We start from the raw sequence: 21,628 nt of genomic DNA on the forward strand, positions 1-21,628 counted from the left end.
CACTTTAAACTACTGCCTCCAATCTTAAAACTGCATTTCCAACTTTGCTCTGTAACCTATAGTCTTCCATTTCAGCTGATGCTACACACAGTCCCACCGGCAGCTTTCCGAGTATCTGTCCTGGATGGTTTCATCAGAAGAACTACATAAAGGCTTCTCTTCTCTCCCCTCACAGGACTGAAACCATTCCCAAAATGTTTTTCGTAGTTCCTTGAGCAGTTCTACCTCATGCCCCTGGAACATCATCACATTCCCCCTTGTCCTCTCCACTGACAGACATTCCCACTGTTGTCTCACTCATCACCCTGACAAGAGTCCTCTACTCCTGGCATCACCCAGCTCCCACCTGGGTGACTGAACGATAGGCATAGGCCACCCACTGCATCTGGATACTCCAGGGCACACTCTCCTTATCACAGATGAGGTACAAACTGATGGCTACTTCCTGTCAGGCTATGTGACCAACTGGAGGTGCTAAGGACCTGGGTCCCAATTCAAATCATTTAATTGAGCTCTCCACTAAAAGGTAAGAAGAGGATCCCCCATTCAAGCAGCATGAATGAGAACAGTGTTCTGCTGGCGTTTCTGCCTCCTTCTGGGGAGAGGCTGAAATGTGAACCATCAGGTAGGCTCATCTCCACCTCCACTGGGCCATAATGAACTCTGAAACACATACACAAAAAGGCCTCTTTCCTGACCTGCTCACTCTATATCCATTACGTTATTTAAGGCACAGACAAAAGCAAATTAAGTTGCTCATCTGGGTAATCAAGTTAAGTAACATTGCAGAAAGCCTTGACCACTACAGCCAGGAGCCTGATTCTCAGCTGTGGTTTCCTTGAACTGTATCCCCTAGAACTCACAAGTCTTTGGGGTCCCGAAGTTCCATTTGTATTAAAATTACTTTTCTATAAAGAGTTCTTCATTTCCATAGCCTAAAATAAGGTCAGGAGAAAATGAAGCCCCAGCTAGGTATTAAGAACCTGGAGGGTTAGCTAGGAGTTCAGGGCTGCCTCCTGTCGGAAGGTGAAGAGGGATGTGGAACAGGGACAGGCCTTGGGCCCACATTCATGGCTATCTGATCTTTGCCTTGGTGGGGGTGGAGTGCTGCAGGGGCAGAAAGACCTCAAAACTTCAAGTCCAGCAAATTACATCTACAGTGCTGAAATTCTAGTCTCGTCCGAAGAAAAGTGAGCAGAGCTTCTTCTAGAACTGGACAAACACAATTTTCATCTCTGGCTGTTGCTTTTGCATTATTTATACACATCGCTACTCACACGTTAAGAGGAGGCTGCCAGCATACATAGAAATTGCAAAGGGCAAGGAACCGAGCCTTTTAATGAACAACTCTAGACCTGGCTGAGGCTAATGCAGGAAGCTGATTCTGTAGGGCTGAGGTGCCCGTGGCAGACAGGGGAATCCCAAGACAGCTGGCTCACTCCAGCACAGCAGCTGAGGTAGGAAAAGGCAGGCCTGAATCTGTTGCATGAGCCCTGAAGACCCCTCCAGGAGAGACCAGAACTGAAATGGAGCTCAGCCTGGGAAGAGCAGCAATGGGTAGTGAGTGCCACAGACATCAGAGGCACAAGCCTACCAGTGCCCCTACTTGGGTCCTTATTCACCACCAGCGCTGTTCATATTGTGACATTAGCACAGAATAGTCCTTCTTTAGACAGGCAACCCTGGATGCATTGCATCCTTCTTTTCTATATACTCACTCCTAGCAAAGTGCCCTGAGCGAGTGTAATGCGAGTACCATAATCAGAGAAGGCATTTTCTCACCATCCTTCTATATGGACAGAGGTTCAGAAAAAAATATGATGGGATTATCTAACAGGAACCCACACAATCAGAAAAATCACTCTGTCCCTGCCTTCAGGAAGAGCCATGTTTTGGTCATCAGAAGCTCTGCTAGGCTTAGTCAGATGAGTGCCAGGAATTCTGTGAACTTGAGGTCAAGCTGCCAAGATTCAAAAGAAATGTTGATATTAAGTGTTTGCACAGATACCAGAGTGGGACAGCTAACAACTGCCAGCATGCAACTCCAGCCACAATGCAGAGAGGAAAACCAAATTTTCCATTCGTCCCCTCATCTTATAAAACTTAGGCAGAAAAAAAAAAAAAAAAAAAAAAAAGGCTCTTACCTAGCTCTCCTCGAAGGTTAACAAGTTCTTGAGATAGGGTTTTGTGTTGTTTCAGTGCTTCCTCCCGCTGCAGAAAACACACATCAAGTTACTAATGTTTTCAAGAGGGTCCCTTTCAGTAAGGCACACATTTGTTATCACCAGGAAAATGAGACTCAGAACGGAGAAGCCAAGATATGAATCATTTAGGCTAACAGTTTGTGTTGTAAAAAAAACACAGATGTCCCTTAGTTGTTAAGGAAATTCATGTTTCAAAAAATCTTTATTTTCTCAGGTCCCCATGAAACTTTCGTTTGAGGCACTTTTAAAAATATTTACTTTGAGCCATGCTTCATTGCTGATTCGCAGAACCTTTCAGCAAATGCATACTTAAGTCTTAATGCATTCTCCTCCTCCAAGGGCAATAAAGCACTAATCAGTTTAAGATAAATATTTAATGTTCTAAACATATGCACTTATATGCACTTTGTCCTGTATTTGCAAATAAAAAAGTTTCATTATAAGGTCAATCCTTCTAAAAGGAAGATAGAAGTTTGTGGTTAAGCTACAGCGAAAAAGGACCCTTTAAAAAAAAAAGGCAAAATTAAACTAATTTTACCCCATTCCACATTATTTTTCTAAGGATTATTATATTTGGGATCAGCTATGATTGTAAGGAGACGTTAGAGAAACAAATCAAAGAAAATCAGGCAACTGTTTCAGTATCAGAAAAAGCTATTTATCCTGCAAAAAAAGAACAATTTCCAAGTTACCACAACTCAAAGCAATCTCTCTCTCTCTCTCTCTCTCACACACACACACACACACACACACACACACACACACACACGTATAGCAGCAATAGATACAGTTTCTTAAAAGGTAGATTCCCTACCACCAGGGCATGACTGAGAAAAAAAGCAGGATTCAAAGCTCTCTGAAAATGCCCTTACTAGATCACCCAAGACGGAGCTCCCGCCGCATCTTGATCACACTATTGCAGAGATCATGAGACCCAAGTCTTTTGCGGGCAAAAGTTGCTTGTCATTCAAAGCATTCCCCCCCTAATTCCAGACAACCTCTGCCTCCGTCTCTGACATTCTTCCAGAAAAGCACTATAAGCAAATACTAATTACCCTTGTTGCTGCACATGGAGCATAGAGGCACATTTTGCTGCTGGAGCAGCCCATTTCCAGCTTCTGTCTCCAACTGCCCCCACCCCCCCGCACTGTCCAAGAAGTGCACAGGTGGCCACACCACCCACCGGTCGGTCTGCCTACATTCAAAGCTCTACCAGGAGGAGCGCCATTGGTCCTCGGGAACCTTCCTTCCTGTCCTGCAGGTTACCGTATGCCTCTCTCCTGGCAGAAGCTGATTCTGCAGCCTCTGCCTTTGGCACGAGCAGCCTGCGATTACTTAAAGCCACAGCCCTTCATTTATGAAAAACGAGAGCCAGACATTAGACTGATCGATGGCCACTTACTTAAATATCAGCTGGTACAGTGGAAAGAAAAACTGACCTCCTCTGCCTAGATGATGGAGTTATTTTTAGATTTGTGAGCCTTTTTAGTCTCCTCTTTAATTGAGGACGTTAGATTATCACACTTACTAGGGGAAAAGAAAAACTTGTTCTCCAAAACCTGTGGACGAGAGGAGCCTGTGAACTAGGTGAAGAGCAATCCAAGTGTGTGTTTTGTGACTTACAATTGAAAATGACATTAGGATGCAGCGCATGGTGTTTGCCACGAAATTTAATTGGGATGCTTTAGAACATGGTCCGCTGGTGTTTATAAAGGTAAAGTGTGAAATGCTGATTTGAGAGTTGGGGATCAGATACCTTCTAAAGCTTTTATTTTGTGATGGTCTCTTACTAAAGAGCTAAGGAGGTTAACAAACAGTCACCAACGCTGTCTTACGGATAATTAACAGTGATGAGATTTAAGGAACACTTCTTCATGAGTCCATTTTGCCATTCTTGGGATTCTAGATGCTTGATCTTTAAAGTGAAGTATTACATGGTTCTGAAATTCCAAATCAGTGAGTCCAGGTTTTTAAAAATGAACAAGTCAGGAGTTTTCTAATGTAGAAATTAAACTGAGGAAAATCAAGCTGGATAAAATTGGAAGAAAAGCATAGAAAAATGCATACAATACATGTTTCTCCTGATCTCATGAACTTAGGGCTTAATTTTGTTTGCTTAGTAATCTAGGTCAAGTAAATATAAGCAAGTTTTGTCACTCAATGTCAAGAAAACTAAAAGACAGTATAATACCCATAAACAATCCTGCAACACATTAAGGAACTTGCTTAAAATTCCCTTCCCAACGAGAGTTAATTTGCTAGTAGAAGGCAAAGCTGCAAGAAGCTAAATTACTTTTCAAACTTCCAGAAATGTGAAAAGTGAGGACTGGAAAATTAAGTTGGTATATCATTTCCAGGAGTAATTTTGTGAAAATGCTTACATCTTAGCCCAAGTACATACCATGTGATCTCTTGGCTTATTAAAGAGATTTCTGGGGACAAGGAATTTCAATCCACGTGAACATTTCCCCCCCAGTTCTACTGCGCTCACCCTTCCTGTACTAAAGCCCAGAAGCCACTGATGTCTCTCTTCCAAGCTCTGTCAATCTGAGTGCATGGTGGCAGGAAAGCCAGGAGGTCATCTCTGTCTCTTGTCTAAATGGGTTGTTCCAAACTCAGTCACGTCTTCCTAAGGTGTCATGAATCTATCACACTTTTTGTATTACTGCTACCTCTACCCCGGTCCTGACCTCCACCAATTCATTCCTGCACTAGTGAAAGCAACCTTTCCCACGACCCTGCAGAGGGCTGCTAGATCAATGTCCCATATTCTTTGTACACATAAATGCCCTTCCTCACAAAGAGTATTCCATGGAGTACACGAAAAAGAAACTTTACCCTAGTTCCATGAACCTCAGTGTTCCAGTACCTGTTTAGACTCACATCCCTTCCTGTTTTGGTCAAGTCATGCTTGCCATGCGTGTCCTATCTCCACAATCTGGGATGCATGGTCTTTATCTGATCTGTTATATAAACTTTCAGGGAATACTCCATGTAAACCATAGTCACCATCTCCTTCCCCCCAAAGCCTAGAGAAGACATTTATCTTTCTGAATTGATTGGCAAGTTATTACTCTGTACCAATTAATCAAGGACCATTCCAAATGCTAGGGAAAACATGGAGGAAATTTAAAATTTGGTTCTCACCTTCAAGAAGCTTGGGATGGGGGTGCCTGGGTGGCTCAGTCAGTTAAGGGTCCTGAGATCCAGTACTCTGTTGGGCTCCCTGCTCAGTGAGGAGTCTACTTCTCCTTCTCCCCCTCTGCTAGTTCTCTGCCTCCCACATCAATAAATGAGTGTGTTTTTTTTTTAATTTAAAAAAGAAGCTTGAGACCTAGATAGAACTAAAATGTCCATACTCAATTCTTCAGTCATCACTCAAGGCAGATTACCTCATCTGCGAGGAAGCAGTACAGAATAATGGAAAACCAAGGTTTTTATATATGATCCTATCTGAAATGCCACCTGCAGTGCCCACACCATAGTAAGTGTCAGCTTCTGCCTCTCTTTGGGAGCTTGCCCTTTAAGATACCTATCCTTCAGTTGTAGATGATAAAAACACATTTTGTCACTTAGGTACTGATTGCCTGTTTCTTTTTATTCAGCTGCTCCTATTATCAGTGTTTATGCCTTAGATAATAAACTCTTTATAGTCTAGATAATAATTTTTTTAAATCCTCTTTGTATTTTAACCTACAGAATTCCACACAACGTGAAAAAAGAGGGAGGTGGGAATCTGGATAGAAATATGCTTTCGTACGCATGCATTAAATATATTAAGTGCTCCAAGGAAAAAATGGATTCACCATAATTTAATTAGGAGGCCCTGGGACACAGGCACTTAATCTCTGGCTGCTGTCCCATCAGTGGGCCTGAATTTGTTGGCTATTGAAAAGCATCAACAGCACAGGGGATTTTGCAGAAAAGAGTCACGTCAGATGGCTCAGATGTGTGCTATCTCTGACCTCTCCTTCCTGCCACTCACACAATGAATCATATCCACTCTTTTGTTGTTGTTGTTCTGAGATATTTTTACTTATAGTAAACAGTGTCACTCCAAATTCACCTTATTTGGCTGCTACTTTACGTTGGATTTCACTTTGGCTGTTTGTACAGAACACTGCACAACTATGCAAGGATAAACCAAGAATGGGAACAAATTAAAACTAGCAATAGTGAGTCCTCTGGGAGACAGAAAGCATGGTATTAGTTTCCAGATTGATGAGATACTTATCAGAACTTCTACGTAATGGGAATCCCTGGACAGTTCAGTGGTTTAGTGCCTGCCTTCGGCCCAGGGCGTGATCCTGGAGTCCCGGGATCAAGTCCCGCATTGGGCTCCCTGCATGGGGCCTGCTTCTCCCTCTGCCTGTGTCTCCGCCTCTCTCTCTCTGTCTCTCATGAATAAATAAATAAAATCTTTAAAAAAGAACTTCTACGTAATGAATTATGTCTGCCACAAAAGTGGAAAGTTATAGTTGTTAAACAGACTTGCAACAAAAAGATAAGTCTTGGTTCTAGGATTCCCTATAATCAATCATCTTTACCCATACTTTAATGCTCTAAAACCATTTAGAAAAACAATAAGATATATATGTATATATAGATCAGTCTACATCTACAATCTACATCTCCTTGTCTATACATCAATCAATCACTTCTATAATGGGTATGAGAGAATCAAAGGGTTAAGAGGAAAATTGTTCTGCAGAATTACTTAACTTTTCCCCTGGTTATGTCTTTCCTTTCTAACTGTTTTATAATAGTGCCCTGTACATATTAGGCAATCAGTAAATATTTGTCGATTGGTTATAAAGAGCAAAGAACATTTACATAAAGACTTTCCATGTTCATCTCACATCTGGCAGTTCACCCTGTCCATTCATTTGTTCATGCAGGCATACACTGCACATCTGTTATGTATAAAGCCCTACCATAGATGCTGGGGTGGTTTCCTAAGAAAGAACTAGACACAGATCCTGCTCTCAGTGAGCTTCTGGTCTTAAGCAAAATGAGTACAGATGGCTATCTGTAATATATAATAGAGAGCGACAGAGAAATATAAGTGCTCCTAGCAACCAGAAGGTGAACAGAATAGAGAAATAGAAGGACCAGGAAATAGGGAGGTTTTTTGTTTTATTTTGTTTTGAAGACTTGTTTTAGAGAGAGAATAAGAGACAGACTGTGAGAGAGTGCGCACGTGCATTCATGTGTGCAAGTGAGGGGAGGGGCAGAGGGAGAGAATCTTCAAGCAGACTCTGCTAAGCCTGGAGCCAGATGCATCCATGGCTGTGAGATCAAAACTGAGCTGAAACCAAGAGCCAGACGCTCAACCAAGTAAAGTACCCAGGTACCCCTAAAAGAGAGTTTTTGATTTTAAGAAAAGGAGTGGAGTTACAATTATATGGGCATTAAAACCTAAATCAGATGCAAGATGAAATTCACATACAGTTGAAGTCTCCCAGAAACTCATTAAGAGTTTGCCCTGTTGTGGACTGACAAGACATCTCTCAGTATGTCCAACCAAGCAAGGTTTTTCTTCTAGTGTTTGATCTACTCCTCTAACTGAGCATCTGATAAAGTGTTTGGTTTGTATTTGGGGGCCAGGTTGTGTGGGGGGAAAAAGTATTATGAAACACTGGGATTACATGGATTGTGGAAGGTTCATACCATGTGAGGGATTTAGGAACCAAAGGAAGAGCAGACACCTTTCATCTCACAGTCACTTCTGGGCCTTTCCTCACTGAGAGGCCTTTCCTCACTGAGAGGCCTTTCCTTGCCTGATCTATTTAATTTGCATTTTCTACTTGTTTGTATAATAAATTCATGTAAATTAAACATAGGTAGTGATGCGATGCCACTGAATATGTAGGTATTAGGGAGAAGGGCAATAGCACAGCAATGGAATATGAACAAAGGATAAAAACATCGAGGAAGTAGGACACCTGGCTGGCTCAGCCATTGAGCATCTGTCTTCAGCTCAGGATGTGATACTGGGATCGAGTCTCACATCAGGCTCCTTGCAGGGAGTCAGCTTCTCCCCCTCTGCCTATGTCTCTGCCTCTCTGTGTGTCTCTCATGAATAAATAAAATCTTTTTTTAAAAATGAAAATGTACAGCAAGTTCATAGGCAATTTTGAGTTTCTTGTATCCTAGACCCAAGTTCAAGTACTGGTCTTCCTCTAACCAGCTGTCTGCTGATAGTCAAGTTACTTAACAGCTCTACATCTCCATTTTCTTCCTAGTAAATTCCAACTTATGTTTTTGGACAAGACTTAATAAGAATGTCTATGATGTAGTAAATAAATATCCTAAGGAAGGCACATGATGAGATGAGCACTGGGTGTTATACTGGCAAATTTAATTTAAATAAAATACATTTAAAAACAAAACAAAACACAAAAATAAAAGTACCAATAGCCTCCCACACCCCCTAAAAAAACTTAGTAAATATTCAATAATATTAGATTCCTCTTGCTTCTCCTCTACCTCACTAATCATACTGCAGGAGCAGACAGGCAGTGAGGTGAGGCTAACAAGGGCAGCTTGTGCCAAATTAGAAACTTACATTCCAAGTTATACCCCAGAGTCATCCAGAGGAAATCTAATGTGAGCCATGTATATAACCTTAATTTCCACTAGCTACATTTCTTAAAAGTTTAAAAGATTAAATTTTAATATATTTTATTTAACCCAGAATATCCAACATATCACCATTTCAACATATAGTCAACAGAAAAGTTATTCACAAGGAATCTTACATCACCTCTTATCTACAGTCTTTGAAATCTATGTGTATTTTAACGCCTATCTGCATATCTTAATTCAGCCTCATTGCACTTCAAGTGCTTGGTAGCTTCATAAAGCTAGTAGCTTCCATATTGGACAGGTCAGCTGTAGACAATGGAGAACCACTGAAGGTTTTAATCAGTAGAGTGGAATGCTTTGGAAAGATAAATCTGTTAGCAGTGGTTGGGGTAGATTATAGTGAAAAGAATGCAGGTCTAAAGACTAAGAAGTTATCATAATCTAGTGGACAGTTATCCAGAGTCTGAACAAGGTTGGCATCAGTATGAATGGAAAAGAGGGGATGAAGGAGAGCCACACTGTGGGAATGAGGGCTCACAGCACTTGGTGACTCATCTGAGAGGGAAAGGAGAGAAAGGGGTTGAACATGGGATTGTTCCAATTTTAGTATATGTGCTGCCGAAGCGAGCATTGAACATGGGATTGATGGGGCTAGATATAGTAAAACAAAGTAATTGGTTTATTAGAAAATAGACAAATTATTTCCTACATTTGATATTACATGGCTTCCAATTTAGCTTACTTGGTTATATAAACCAGCTTTCCAATTCCTTCCTTACATATTAAAGAGAAACAGAAAGACTATATACTACTGTAATTTAAAAACTAGGTAAATGTTTACAACTCCTTCTCAAAAAAATATTTTTGGACAAAGCTGTAAAATGTTCATCAAATACTGATCTTACTATTAGCTTGGTAACTTGCAAAGGCACAGAGCAAGTGCCTGACTCTCCTGCCCCAGACCAGCAACCATATCATAGTAGCCTCTGCAGGAAATGAACATAGATTTGTTGAACTGAACTACAGAACAAGCAAATTGGACAGTTTTCTTCTTGAGATGTTATGTAATATGCCTCTTTTTAAACTGTGATTGAAAAATATCAAAAGAGGGGAGGGAGCCTTGGTAGCTCAGTCGGTTAAGCGTGTGACTCTTGATTTTGGCTCAGGTACAATCTTAGGGTTATGAGATCAAGCCCTGGGTTGGGCTCTAAGCTCAGCAGGGAGTCTGCTTGAGGTTCTTTCCCTCTGCCCCTTCCCCAGCTCAAGTGCACACACTCTCTAATATGCTGAGTGAAATAAGTCAATCGGAGAAGGACAAACATTATATGGTCTCATTCATTTGGGGAATATAAATAATAGTGAAAGGGAATAGAGGGGAAGGGAGAAGAAATGGGTAGGAAATATCAGAAAGGGAGACAGAACATGAGAGACTCCTAACTCTGGGAAATGAACTAGGGGTGGTGGAAGGGGAGGAGGGTGGGGGGTGGGGGTGACTGGGTGGCGGGCACTTAGGGAGGCACTTGATGGGATGAGCATTGGGTGTTATTCTGTATGTTGGCAAATTGAACACCAATAAAAAATAAATTTATTATTAAAAAATAAATAAATAAAATCTAAAGAGCTTAAGTACAATCTCATCCCAGTGGAGTTTTTTTTCCCTTAGATATTTGTAGTTTTTGTTGCTAGGCCAGTAGCATATGTTCACAGAAACTTGGTTTTCTCAATGAATTTTAAGCAGTCTCTGAACTAATATCCTTGTAGAATGTTATAGAAGAATAAGTAAGCAAAGAAAACCTGTTTTGCATTTTTTGTACCAGAAACTAGTTTAGAATTAGATGGAAATTCTGAAGGGTCCCCAGACCCATAATGGGGATTACTTCAGAAGTGTTCTTTGACCCACAAATATAATAAATCTCGTTTTTCAAAGCATTAAATTAAAGGTGATATGGAAAGCTACAGACAGTTAGACAACTGTAAAATAATGCCAATATAGGCTGGAGATGTACGTAACAATTACCTTATGTCATTGTTGGTCTAAATGATTCTGGAAAAGAAAAAATAGGGAGAAATGTTTCGATCCCAAATTTCTAGAGAATGACTCAGGTATCAAGTGAGTTGACAAAGCATAATTGCAAGAATTATATCTGGTCTTATCATTCATTAACTGAACAGTACTCACAAGAGCATAAACACTGGCCCCCCTCCTACACCCCTCAACTCAATCAGAAAAACTGTTTAGAGGGTAGACATCCTTACCTCAGAGAGGAGGTGCTGAATCACAACTGTTAATGCTTCAAACTTGATATTGCCACAGGAAAGAAGCTGCTTGAGATGCAGGATAAATCCACTTTGGTTTTCACATTTTGTTTTATACTGGGCCAACTCAAGTGTTTTTTCAGAGGATAGCACATCTGGAGATGTCTGTGTCTGGATACACAAACTTCTGGGATTCTTTTGCCTGCCCTTTTCAACTGTAAAGGGAATAAGTATACATAGGAAAATATGTGATTTTAATTTTTATAATCACTACCATCTGGGTTCAAAAACAACTAGATAAACCACAGAAATACATTTAAGCTATGTTTACGTAAGGAAAGCATATGGATCAGAACAGGAATTAATCAACTATCTAGATGTTTGGAACTTATAAACACAGACAATGTCTTTAGCTCCGACTTTAAAAGATTTACGTGGGGCAGAGAATTATGTATATGAAACAATTAGATTTAGCAATCCAAAAACATGAAAATTATGTGCAAAATAATATTCATATCATAATTTCTAATTTTCTAGGTAAACTGGTATAGTACCCTGTGACAATTTCCCTGACTATATTCTGATCACATATGCTGAAAGAAAAACACAAGTGATTGGCCTTTCAATGCCTCTCCCTCTTCCTACACATTTTCTACATCTTCCCATCTTTTCCTGCTGATGGCCAGGTTATTACAAAGATTTATATTGCTGATGAGTCATTTCCTAATCTCTAGTAAATCATTACATATATTGAAAAATCTACTCACATTTTTCCCCTTAAGTGCTAAAAGCACTTATACTCTTGACTATACTTTTCCGTTTTCTATGAAACACAACGTTTACTGTTTTTCCCTTCTCCAAGTAGTAGTAAGGGCCTATGTATTTTTTTTAAGCTCATAATAATACTCCAAATCCAACTAAGATGTTGTGCTGATTATTCATTTTCTATGCCCCAGTGTCCTGGGAATTAGTCTCCTTTAAATGAACAACTGTTCAGTGTTGGAACTATTCCAAATGTCCCAGTCACTTTAAATATCAAACAATTTTTTAACGGAACACACAAAACAAGCTCCTTAGCTTCTTGAAATAATAAGTAGGCCAAGTAATCAAAACAAAACTAAATCTGAATAAAAGATACAAGAAGCTGAGAGAGAAAAAAAATGTTCCCTTGTTCTCAGAGGCATTCCCTACAATATTCACATTCTGTGGTAGCAAACCTAAGAACATTTTATAGACAGGAATTATTTTCTATAATTCTTCAGAGGGCAGCCCCAGTGGCTTAGTGGTTTAGTGCCTGCCCTCAGCCCAGGGCGTGATCCTGGAGACCCGGGATTGAGTCCCACCATCAGGGTCCCTACATGGAGCCTGCTTTTCCCTCTCCCTGTGTCTCTGCCTCTCTCACTCTCTGTCTCTGTCTCTCATGAATAAATAAAATCTTAAAAAAAAAAAAGAAATCTATCAGATTTCTTTAAAAAACATTCTTCAGAGGAGGAAAGCTACAGTAATTTCTTGAAGGAAAATAAACAATCCTCAGTATTTATGCTCCAAGAACCAGTGACAAAATATACTCAATATATTCTTTTTAAAATAGGAGATGGGGGGAGGCTCTCATTTTCTATGGTACTTTCTATGGTTAAAGAATTCGTATTTGTGTTAATACTTGATAACTCATGATTCTAAGATGACTAAAATATCTATTGTGTTTTAAAAATACTTAAAGAGAAGAGGAAAGTATTTGCCTATTAGTCTTTCTCAGTAATCATTAACGGCTGTTTAGCACTAACCACCACTTCCAAAGCAGATGAAGAAAAGTGACCTAGTTCATAGTCATAATATTAAAATCCTGAAGGGAGAACTTTATAAAGTCCCATATTAATGAACTAATTAATGAAAAATAATCTAAATATTTTACAGTTTGTCAAAGTACTTGAAATTAGTAGTCCTTTATTTAAATCATTTCCTAAAATGTTCTTAGGTGTTCTATTTCTCATGTAACATATAATAATTACATAGTGTTTTATTGCTCATTGAGTGTTCTCACTTTTCCTCTCTTTCATCCACTCAGTAACTCTCCACAGGGAAAGCAAGGTTCCAGGATGGGAAGGGTGTTGTCCATGCACGGATGCCATCCATAGGACAGGTTCAAAGTCAGAAGCTAGGCTTCCTCCCATTCTCTACTGTTCCCACCCACCTTGGAAAGTGGAGATAGGGTGGAGATGTCCTATAATACCAAAAATAGGGGCACCTGGGTGGCTCAGTGGTTGAGAGTCTGCCTTTGGCTTAGGTCATGATCCAGGGGTCCTGGGATCAAGTCCTACATCAGGCTTCCCACAGGGATCCTGCTTCTCCCTCTGCCTATGTCTCTGCCTCTCTGTGTCTCTCATGAATAAATAAAAGTCTTTAAAAACTAATTTAAAAAATAAAACTAGGGGATCCCTGGGTGGAGCAGCGGTTTGGCACCTGCCTTTGGCCCAGGGCGCAATCCTGGAGACCCGGGATTGAATCCCACATCGGGCTCCCGGTGTATGGAGCCTGCTTCTCCCTCTGCCTGTATCTCTGCCTCTCTCTCTCTCTCTGTGACTATCATAAATAAATAAATAAATAAATAAATAAATAAATAAATAAATAAATAAATCGAAATTTAAAAAAAACTAAAAATAACTATTTATGCTATAATTGTAACAAAATGTCATTTTAGTATATCAAGCCTGTTATTTGGATACTCTTCAATAAACCTACATATAGATAAACATCTGTGTTTTATTACAGTTTTACATAATTGCATACAAACAGCAAAAAATAGCCTTTAACTCTTTGGTAATCTAGAATTTCCCGTAACCTATTGATATAAATGCATTCTTCTAATATCATTGCTATGTCCTACCAATATTTACTGAAATATTCTTTAATTTATTGATAGATTGCTTTATCATTTCTTGAATCCCTTAACAATGTTTGATTCTCTTTCTAGAATTTCTATGCTAATTATTTTTTTAATTTAACACATCAGAGTTTGAAAAATGTTAGGTTATAATTATTTATAAAATTTGAGATGTAAATATTTTATATTAACATTTTTGAAGAAAACATTCTTTAAAATTCTTGCCTACTGAGACTTCCAGATGAATTTCACTAGTCATGTTCTAGTAAGTTATTTCATAGGGAGATACATTTAAATTAGTTTATTGAACATTCTTTTTCCACCTTCAGGTTCAAAATACAGGTACTCCTTTTGTAACACCAGATTTTATATCTTCCTTCAAATTTCTTATGCCAAAGTTAGGCAAGAGCTACATATCATGTTTGTTTTTTTCGTAAACTAAGTTTCTTTCACTGTATGTTCTTATGATTTACTTAAAGTATTTGCTAGTAATATTGTTTGGATAAATCACTTGATATTGTTTATCTTTTTTTCTTATTAAACACTTAATTCCATTTCTAATATTATTTTAAAAAGAGAATGATAGCTTTATTTTTCTCTGGTTTAAGATTAGCTATGTTTCTCAATGTACATAAAGTATATTTTAAAATAATACATCTGTATCATGCCAAGAATCTGTCCACACTGTTTTTGAGGTGTTTAAAAAACGTAAGTTGGATTTGTCGCCTGTATACCGGGCCTCTGAAACCATTATGGTTTTTACTAGCTTGTTTAATTTGATCAATTTTGTTAAGGTTTTTTTTTTTTTTTTAAGATTATATTTATTTATTCATGAGAGATACAGAGAGAGACAGAGACACAGGCAGAGGGAGAAGCAGGCTCCATGCCGGAAGCCCGATATGGGACTCGATCCTGGGACTCCAGGATCACGCCCTGGACCAAAGGCGGGTGCTAAACCGCTGAGCCACCCAGGGATCCCCCATTAAAGGTTTTCTTAAGCCATAGTGGCTTCAAATTCCTAAGACATATTCTTTCCTTTTTTAAATTAATTGCCCCCCTTTTACCATCTGAAATATAATTTCTCCCCATTTTTTGAGGTATAAATGACATTTAACATTATATTAGTTTCAGATGCGCAATGTAATGATTCACTATATATTGGGAAGTGATGATGCTAATAGTCTAGTTAACATTTTACCAGACACAGTTACAACTTTTTTTTCTTATGAGAACTTTAAATATCTACTCTCTTAACAAGTTTCAAATATACAATAGAATATTATCAACTCTAGTCCCATGCTGGATATTACATACTCACGGCCTGTTTATTTGAAAACTGAAAGTTTGCACCTTTTGACCTTATTCACCCATTTCACAACCCCACCCTACTCTCCAAGACAAACTCTTAATTTTTTCCAATATGTCAGTGGAACAGGATCAACCATTCCCTAGTTTGCTGCTGAGAATTCAGATGGCTTAAGTCCATGAGTGATACTGGCAACTATACATTTCCTTTATTATTTTGTTTGCTTTAGCTTCTCATAACAAAGTGGCATCTGTGCTTATAAAAGTCCTATTCTCCAATATTTTGGAACTGTGAACTGTTTCAAGGGCACATAAACTCTGTGGAAGGGTAGAAAATTCTCTAGGACCCAACAATGTATTAGGAATGCTAAGATCACTCTAGAATGAACGTGAGTAGTTTTTGTTAAGGTACAGCCTGGAAAACATCAATTGCCCAAGTCTGACTACACCCAGTCACACACATCTCTTGGTGCTTAGCTGTTTTTCATTTGTGCTTTGCCTGGTTCCGGCTTCACCTGCAGCTCTGGTGCTAAGGTGTTAACTCTAAGGATAGGAGGGGGGAGCGATGACACCTGTGCTTCAATAAAAGCCAGCTGTCCACATGATAGCCACCTTTTCTTTCAGGCTTTCTTCATGGTTAGGGAACTGGCATTTTGAGAGTCAGGGAGCCCCTAGTATCAGCATCAGCTCTTAGCTATGCAGTCATGAAGACCTCAGACGCAACCCCTCGAATGCAACACTGGTCTGCCTCTGGTAGTAATGAAATAGTCAGACCTGAGCATCATGAGGCCATTTTCAACACTACCCACCAAGAACTGCATTCAAACATTTAAAACACTTCTGATCATGTTGGTCTGCATAACTTTATACACTCATAAGAACTTAAAAGCTTTGTGATAAGCCTTCTCTACTACATTCTAACATCAACTGTTGACTTCATAGCTGGTCAGCAAGAACTTATCTTATTGTGAATCCTACACAGGAGTGCAAAGACATAACTGAAGGATTGACGTTGCAAACTTGTTTGCAAAGACAAGATCAAGAAACAAGCCAACTGTCCATAAGTAGAGGACTGGCTAAACAAATTTATGGTACATTTATATAGTGAAATATCACAACTGTAATGAAGAACTAGGACAGACTCTGCAGTAAATGAGAAAACAGTAAAGAGCAATGTAGATAATATGCTCTGTTGTGTAAAGACAATGAAAATGTAAGAGTACCTTTTCTATTTTGCTTATAAATTCCTAACAAAATTATTACATAATACACATACAAGTACTGACAATGTTTACCTTTTCAGAAAAGAGAATAGGAACCAGACAGATACAAGGTGTTCTAGTATATTTTTTTTATACTCTTTAATTATTGGGTAAACCTATCACCTTTTCAAAATTAAGAAGTATTTTTTAAAGGTGGTTAAACTGAATTCTGAGCCCTTTAATCATCAACACTTAGCCATAAAAAAACATAATTAGTCCGTGTTTCTTCCTTGGGGAATAGAGATGGGAATCTAAATAATACAGATTTTGTTGTTATATGTGACAACTCAAAATAGATTTACATTTAAGGAGGAAAGAAAACACTGATATATTAGTCTTCTAAGAGTAGATGTCTTCAAAATTTAACTTAAGAGCAAATAAACTGTAAACAGACTGCCCTCCACCTAGAGCTGGAAAATCAAGTTGTGACCTCAATCTTCTGCTCCATATACAGTACTCCCAAAGGATAAAATCATACATGGTAGCTGATGACCTAGTTTGAGCATCTTTCCTCCCTCCTCACTCCTGGCCCAATTGAAGATCAGAGATGATGCAAAAATCTCCAGCGATGCTCAAAGCCCTAATGCTCATAAAGAGGGTACTTCATAATACTAAAGGAACAGTTTTGCTTAAATCCTATAGGAATCATGATTTATTGCAAATCAAAATATGAACCAAACTTGCCCTTGTGTCTTCTTTTTTAACATGTTTCCATTTTTATAATGCAGCTGAATTTAAAAATATAAAATCATTTATTTTACCATTAACAGGGCATGTGATTTCAAAGAATCAACTTAGAAACCCTTAAAGTTGCATGTTACCTTCTACACAGATCTGGATATCCATCAACAAGATAGTTAGAATATCGTGTCTGATCCAATCTTCCTGGTACCAACTCTAATGAAATTGAAACCTCCATCAGGAAAACAAAAGTCATGAATTTAAGACATGTGCTTACTTGAAAGCCAATTGGATAACACTGTTTGCTACCTTTGCTCCTTTCAATCCAAAATTTCAATTTAATAAAATTTCAGACTAGCCTAATGAATGTATTTATCACTGTCTTGAAGAAAGTAGTAGGGTAAAGAGAAATAGGCCCTCTTTTTAGGCTTCCAACATTCAGGCATATAGACCCCATGACAAGACAAAAAGGTTTTTGAGAAAAGTTTAACCACTAAGACGTGCACCAACCTATTACCTCCTGAAGACACATTCACCTTAAGGTCAAACAAGCCATTTATTGAACATGCTGACTTTCCAAATATTAAAGTCAAGTAAGAGACAAGCCCTGAAAGAATAGTTTGCCTTGGCTTCCATGAAATGCAAAACTATACACTGTTTAGTAACCAACATTGCCTAGTTTTTTTGTATACCTATTGACCTAGTCATTTGTTCACCAAATATTTTTTTTTCGAAATCTACCATGATAACCTTGTGGTGGTAGGAGGACCTGTCCTGGTGTCTTCTGGGGGAGAAGGAGGTGGTGGTATACAGGGATGCATGAAGACCCCCTCCCAGCATCTTGGCTGAATCATATTTCCTTAGTTTTCATATCTTCCTGTTCAGCTATCTTAGTATCCACCTATCTGCACTGAAAACTATTATGTGTGGGTTAATAAAATGTAGCTAATGAACTAATGGGCTGGTGAGGGCCCTGTCTCTGCTAGCAGCTTGGACAGACAACTAATTCCCTTCTTTCTGCCTTAACCTGACCCAGCACTCCCAAACCCTTTAAAGGGACCCCTATCTCTATGTAAGTTCTTTCAGTCCATTTCCTACGCATTGGGTCATGGGTGCTTACCCTGGGATAGCCCATGGAAACAAAGCACTAAATGGGAACTACTGGGAAATACATGTTCTAATAGGAGGGAGTATCCAGTTTGGAATTTTTAAATGCGTTCTTTTCTCTGACTTTTACATGCTGAGCTAGCCAGCTGACATGAGGTCACTGATGTGCCAGTGAGGCCATCCCCTGTGGGTCAGTGCTCTGCAGCCACAGAGAGCATCCGTAACCACTGTATCTCTGTTCCTGCAATCCTATGTTGCAAAATAGGGACCCTAGGAAAACTGCATGACTGAGCCCAGGCACATGTAGGCATAAGACCTGAATGTGGGGGAAAAATGTGCCCAAATGTGCCAAAGTGGGTCAAAGATGTGTATTACAGTACACACTGTCTTACAGTTGAAATGAAAAAGCCAATTAAAACAACCAACACTAGAAATTTTTATGACACAAGTAACGAAAAAAGAGAAAGTTATTCTAAAAAATACTAACCAGTTAAGGAAAAGAAATTGAAAAGACAAGCGCCTCAAATTCAGGTCCCTTTGTTCTCAGGGAACAAAGGGAAAAAGGGCAAGTCTCTCACCCAAAAGAAAGCTCTATTAGTCTTAATTTTCTCCCAAGAGCCAGACAAATGGTATTTATAAAGAGGACTCTCTTGTGCTAAAATAACAACATATCACCTAAGACAACCACAGAAAAATGATGTTCAACATTGGAAACATTTAAAGCCACATCTGATGTCTTTTTACGTAATAAATAATGTGTATTTGCAATTCGTGTTTTTAGCTCTAAAACATGCTTTAGAGCTAACACAAAGTATTATAATCTGTATTGTTTTATTTATAGGATGATTTTCTGTTAACCAAAACTCAATCAGAATATTCTAATTGTTATAATTACGTATTTACTAAATTTTCTTGCCACACTCCTTCAGTAGTTCCTGGTGAAAAACACTGCTTATTCTTCCCATCCTGAATTCAACTCCAAACTGTAATGTATGATGTAGTTTCCACGTTTGTGAGAAAACAGATTACTACATTAAAACACAACTTAGTGTAGTAAAAGACTTCAGCTATGTGAAACTTGTGAGTTACATCTAACTTCTAAAAATTTATCAAAATATAACCTGTTATGAGTGAAAGTTGATTTAACACATCCCTGTCTTAAGTAGACCGCTCTAACTGCATAAGGGTACATTTTAGCATCATATCAAAGCTGTAGCTCTAAGACTGCCCCAACTACAGGAGCTCAGTATGGATCACTGACAAATGTTTTTAGCATAATGTCATGCACCACGGTGAGTGGCCAGTGTGGCAAAAGGCCAGCAAGATCTTCAAGCCTGCTTTCAAGGAAGCCAAAAGAAGAATGTGGATTCACAGTACAGTAACAAAGGAGTGGTGGAAGGCTACATCTCTCACCTTTTATTCTTGAATTTGGTCCCTCTGATGTCTTCTGTAATCTACAAATGACTGAATCTTTTAACTTTTTACACACAAGTTCTAATACATAGCGTTTTTAATGGAAGCTTTCTAAAATGGCTTCATTGACTCCTTCATTTTGCCATGTGAGAGAGAAACACAAGAGAAATTCAAGTTTATTTAGGGTCACCTTGGCAATACCTACCACAAATGTACTAATAAAAACATTAACCTTTCGTTAACATGTTTTACATATATAAAAGCCATATGTCGAGTTGAGACGTTCTTTCTCAACGTATTATTTTATCACTGAAAACTACTTCACTTAACATCAAAATCAAATAGAGTGACTTCAAAGTGTCTAACTGAAATAATGACAAAATAGCTAACCATAACCAAAACCCATCCATGTCACAAAACAGAAAAAAAATTAAGTCTGTTATAAGATCAGACTTGTTAAATGATATACTCCCCCTTTTTATAAGCAGCCAATATCAGCTTTGGAGAACTAAGGGTTTAACCCTCTCTGGGTCAGGTACTCTACCGAGGCTCTAATGCCTCTTACACCTGCATGCTCTAGAAACTGGATGAGTCACTCAGTTCCCTAGCCTACCTTGCAGGTCACTAGCCAGGTGACTAAGAATTAACCAATGAGATTAAGCTTTAGTGATTTGGCACCACCTCCAACCTTTTTTTCTGCCTAGAGCAGCATTGTGAGATCATGAGACAACGGTCACGAGGAGGAAGCTAAGAAAATAAGCAGAGATGTTGATACATTGCTGAGCCACTGGACAACATTTTAGCTGAGACAAACAAGTTAGGTGAAACAAATAATCTACTTTAGTCAAGCTGTCTTAAATCACAGCTAAAAATCGTTCTTGACAGTCTCAAAAATGAATGCCAAACATAATTTAATGACTTCCATTCTAATAAACAGATTTATTCATATTCTACCTGGCTCTTACCATCTAGTCAAAATGTTTCTCTTTCGTGTGGCTTTAAGTAAATGGAATATTTTGTTCAATCAGTTAGACTTCTGTCCCTCCTCTGAAACTCCCGGGCAGCTCAGTGGTGAGTGCTCAGGTCATGATCTCAGGGTCAGATCACGCCTCAGCTCTCTGCTCAGTGGGGAGTCTGCTTGACATTCTCTCTCTCTCCTCCTCCTCCTCCACCTCCTCCTCCTCCTCCTCCTCCTCTCGCTCTAAAAATAATATTTCAGGATCCCTGGGTGGCTCAGTGGTTTAGCACCGCCTTCAGCCCAGGGCGTGACCCTGGAGACCCAGGATTGAGTCCCACATTAGGCTCCCTGCATGGAGCCTGCTTCTCCCTCTGCCTATGTCTCTGCTTCTCTCATGAATAAATAAATAAAATCTTTAAAAAATGATAAAAATAAAAAAATAATATTTCTGCCCCTCAATATATATGTACTACACTCCTTCCCTTTGCTATGATAATTGCTTTTTTTTTTTTTTTTTTGGAGAAGGGGAGGGAGAGAATCTTAAGGAGGCTCCATACCCAGCACATAAGATGACCCAGGGCTAGATCTCACCACCCCGAGATCATGACCCCAGCTGAAATCAAGAGTTGGATATTTAACCTTATTAAACCACCCAGAAACCCCTATAATAACTGCTTTTAATATCACTAGCTCAGCAAAATGAATTCGAAGTGCAGTAAACTGCTTTCACTTTAATAAAAACATATATTAACTCTTTGAGGTTCAAAATGGCATTTTTAAAATAATAACTAGTACAGGTATCTCCAGGTTCAAAGAAAAACTGAATTCTAATAAAACCAGGGGTAAGTAAGATTTCAACTGAGAAGATTCTTTTCCTTCCACAGACTCATTATAAAATCAGAACCAATATGCAGAAGCAAAATTCTGAAATAGAGCTGACAATTTTAGCAAGAGAGACTACTGCCAGCATTTT

The 21,628-nt window shown here is 38.8% G+C and overlaps 1 protein-coding gene across 16 annotated transcripts in view; it reads right to left on the reverse strand.

Moving 5' to 3' along the window:
* Positions 1-21,628, reverse strand: part of MTUS1 (microtubule associated scaffold protein 1) — a 167,692-nt gene that overhangs the window by 26,448 nt on the left and 119,616 nt on the right. For 15 of the 16 annotated variants that reach the window (XM_072763637.1, XM_025984531.2, XM_025984532.2 and 12 more), the window contains 2 exons: positions 11,049-11,263; positions 2,145-2,211 (listed from right to left, as the gene is read on the reverse strand). In XM_072763637.1, coding sequence (XP_072619738.1) covers positions 2,145-2,211; positions 11,049-11,263 — 282 coding nt within the window. Of the gene's footprint in view, positions 1-2,144; positions 2,212-3,259; positions 3,616-11,048; positions 11,264-21,628 lie in introns of those variants that run through there. The other variant, XM_025984537.2, reaches the window with a different exon arrangement.

The sequence above is a fragment of the Vulpes vulpes genome, chromosome 7 (assembly GCF_048418805.1).
Source record: "Vulpes vulpes isolate BD-2025 chromosome 7, VulVul3, whole genome shotgun sequence".
Classification (NCBI taxonomy): domain Eukaryota; kingdom Metazoa; phylum Chordata; class Mammalia; order Carnivora; family Canidae; genus Vulpes; species Vulpes vulpes.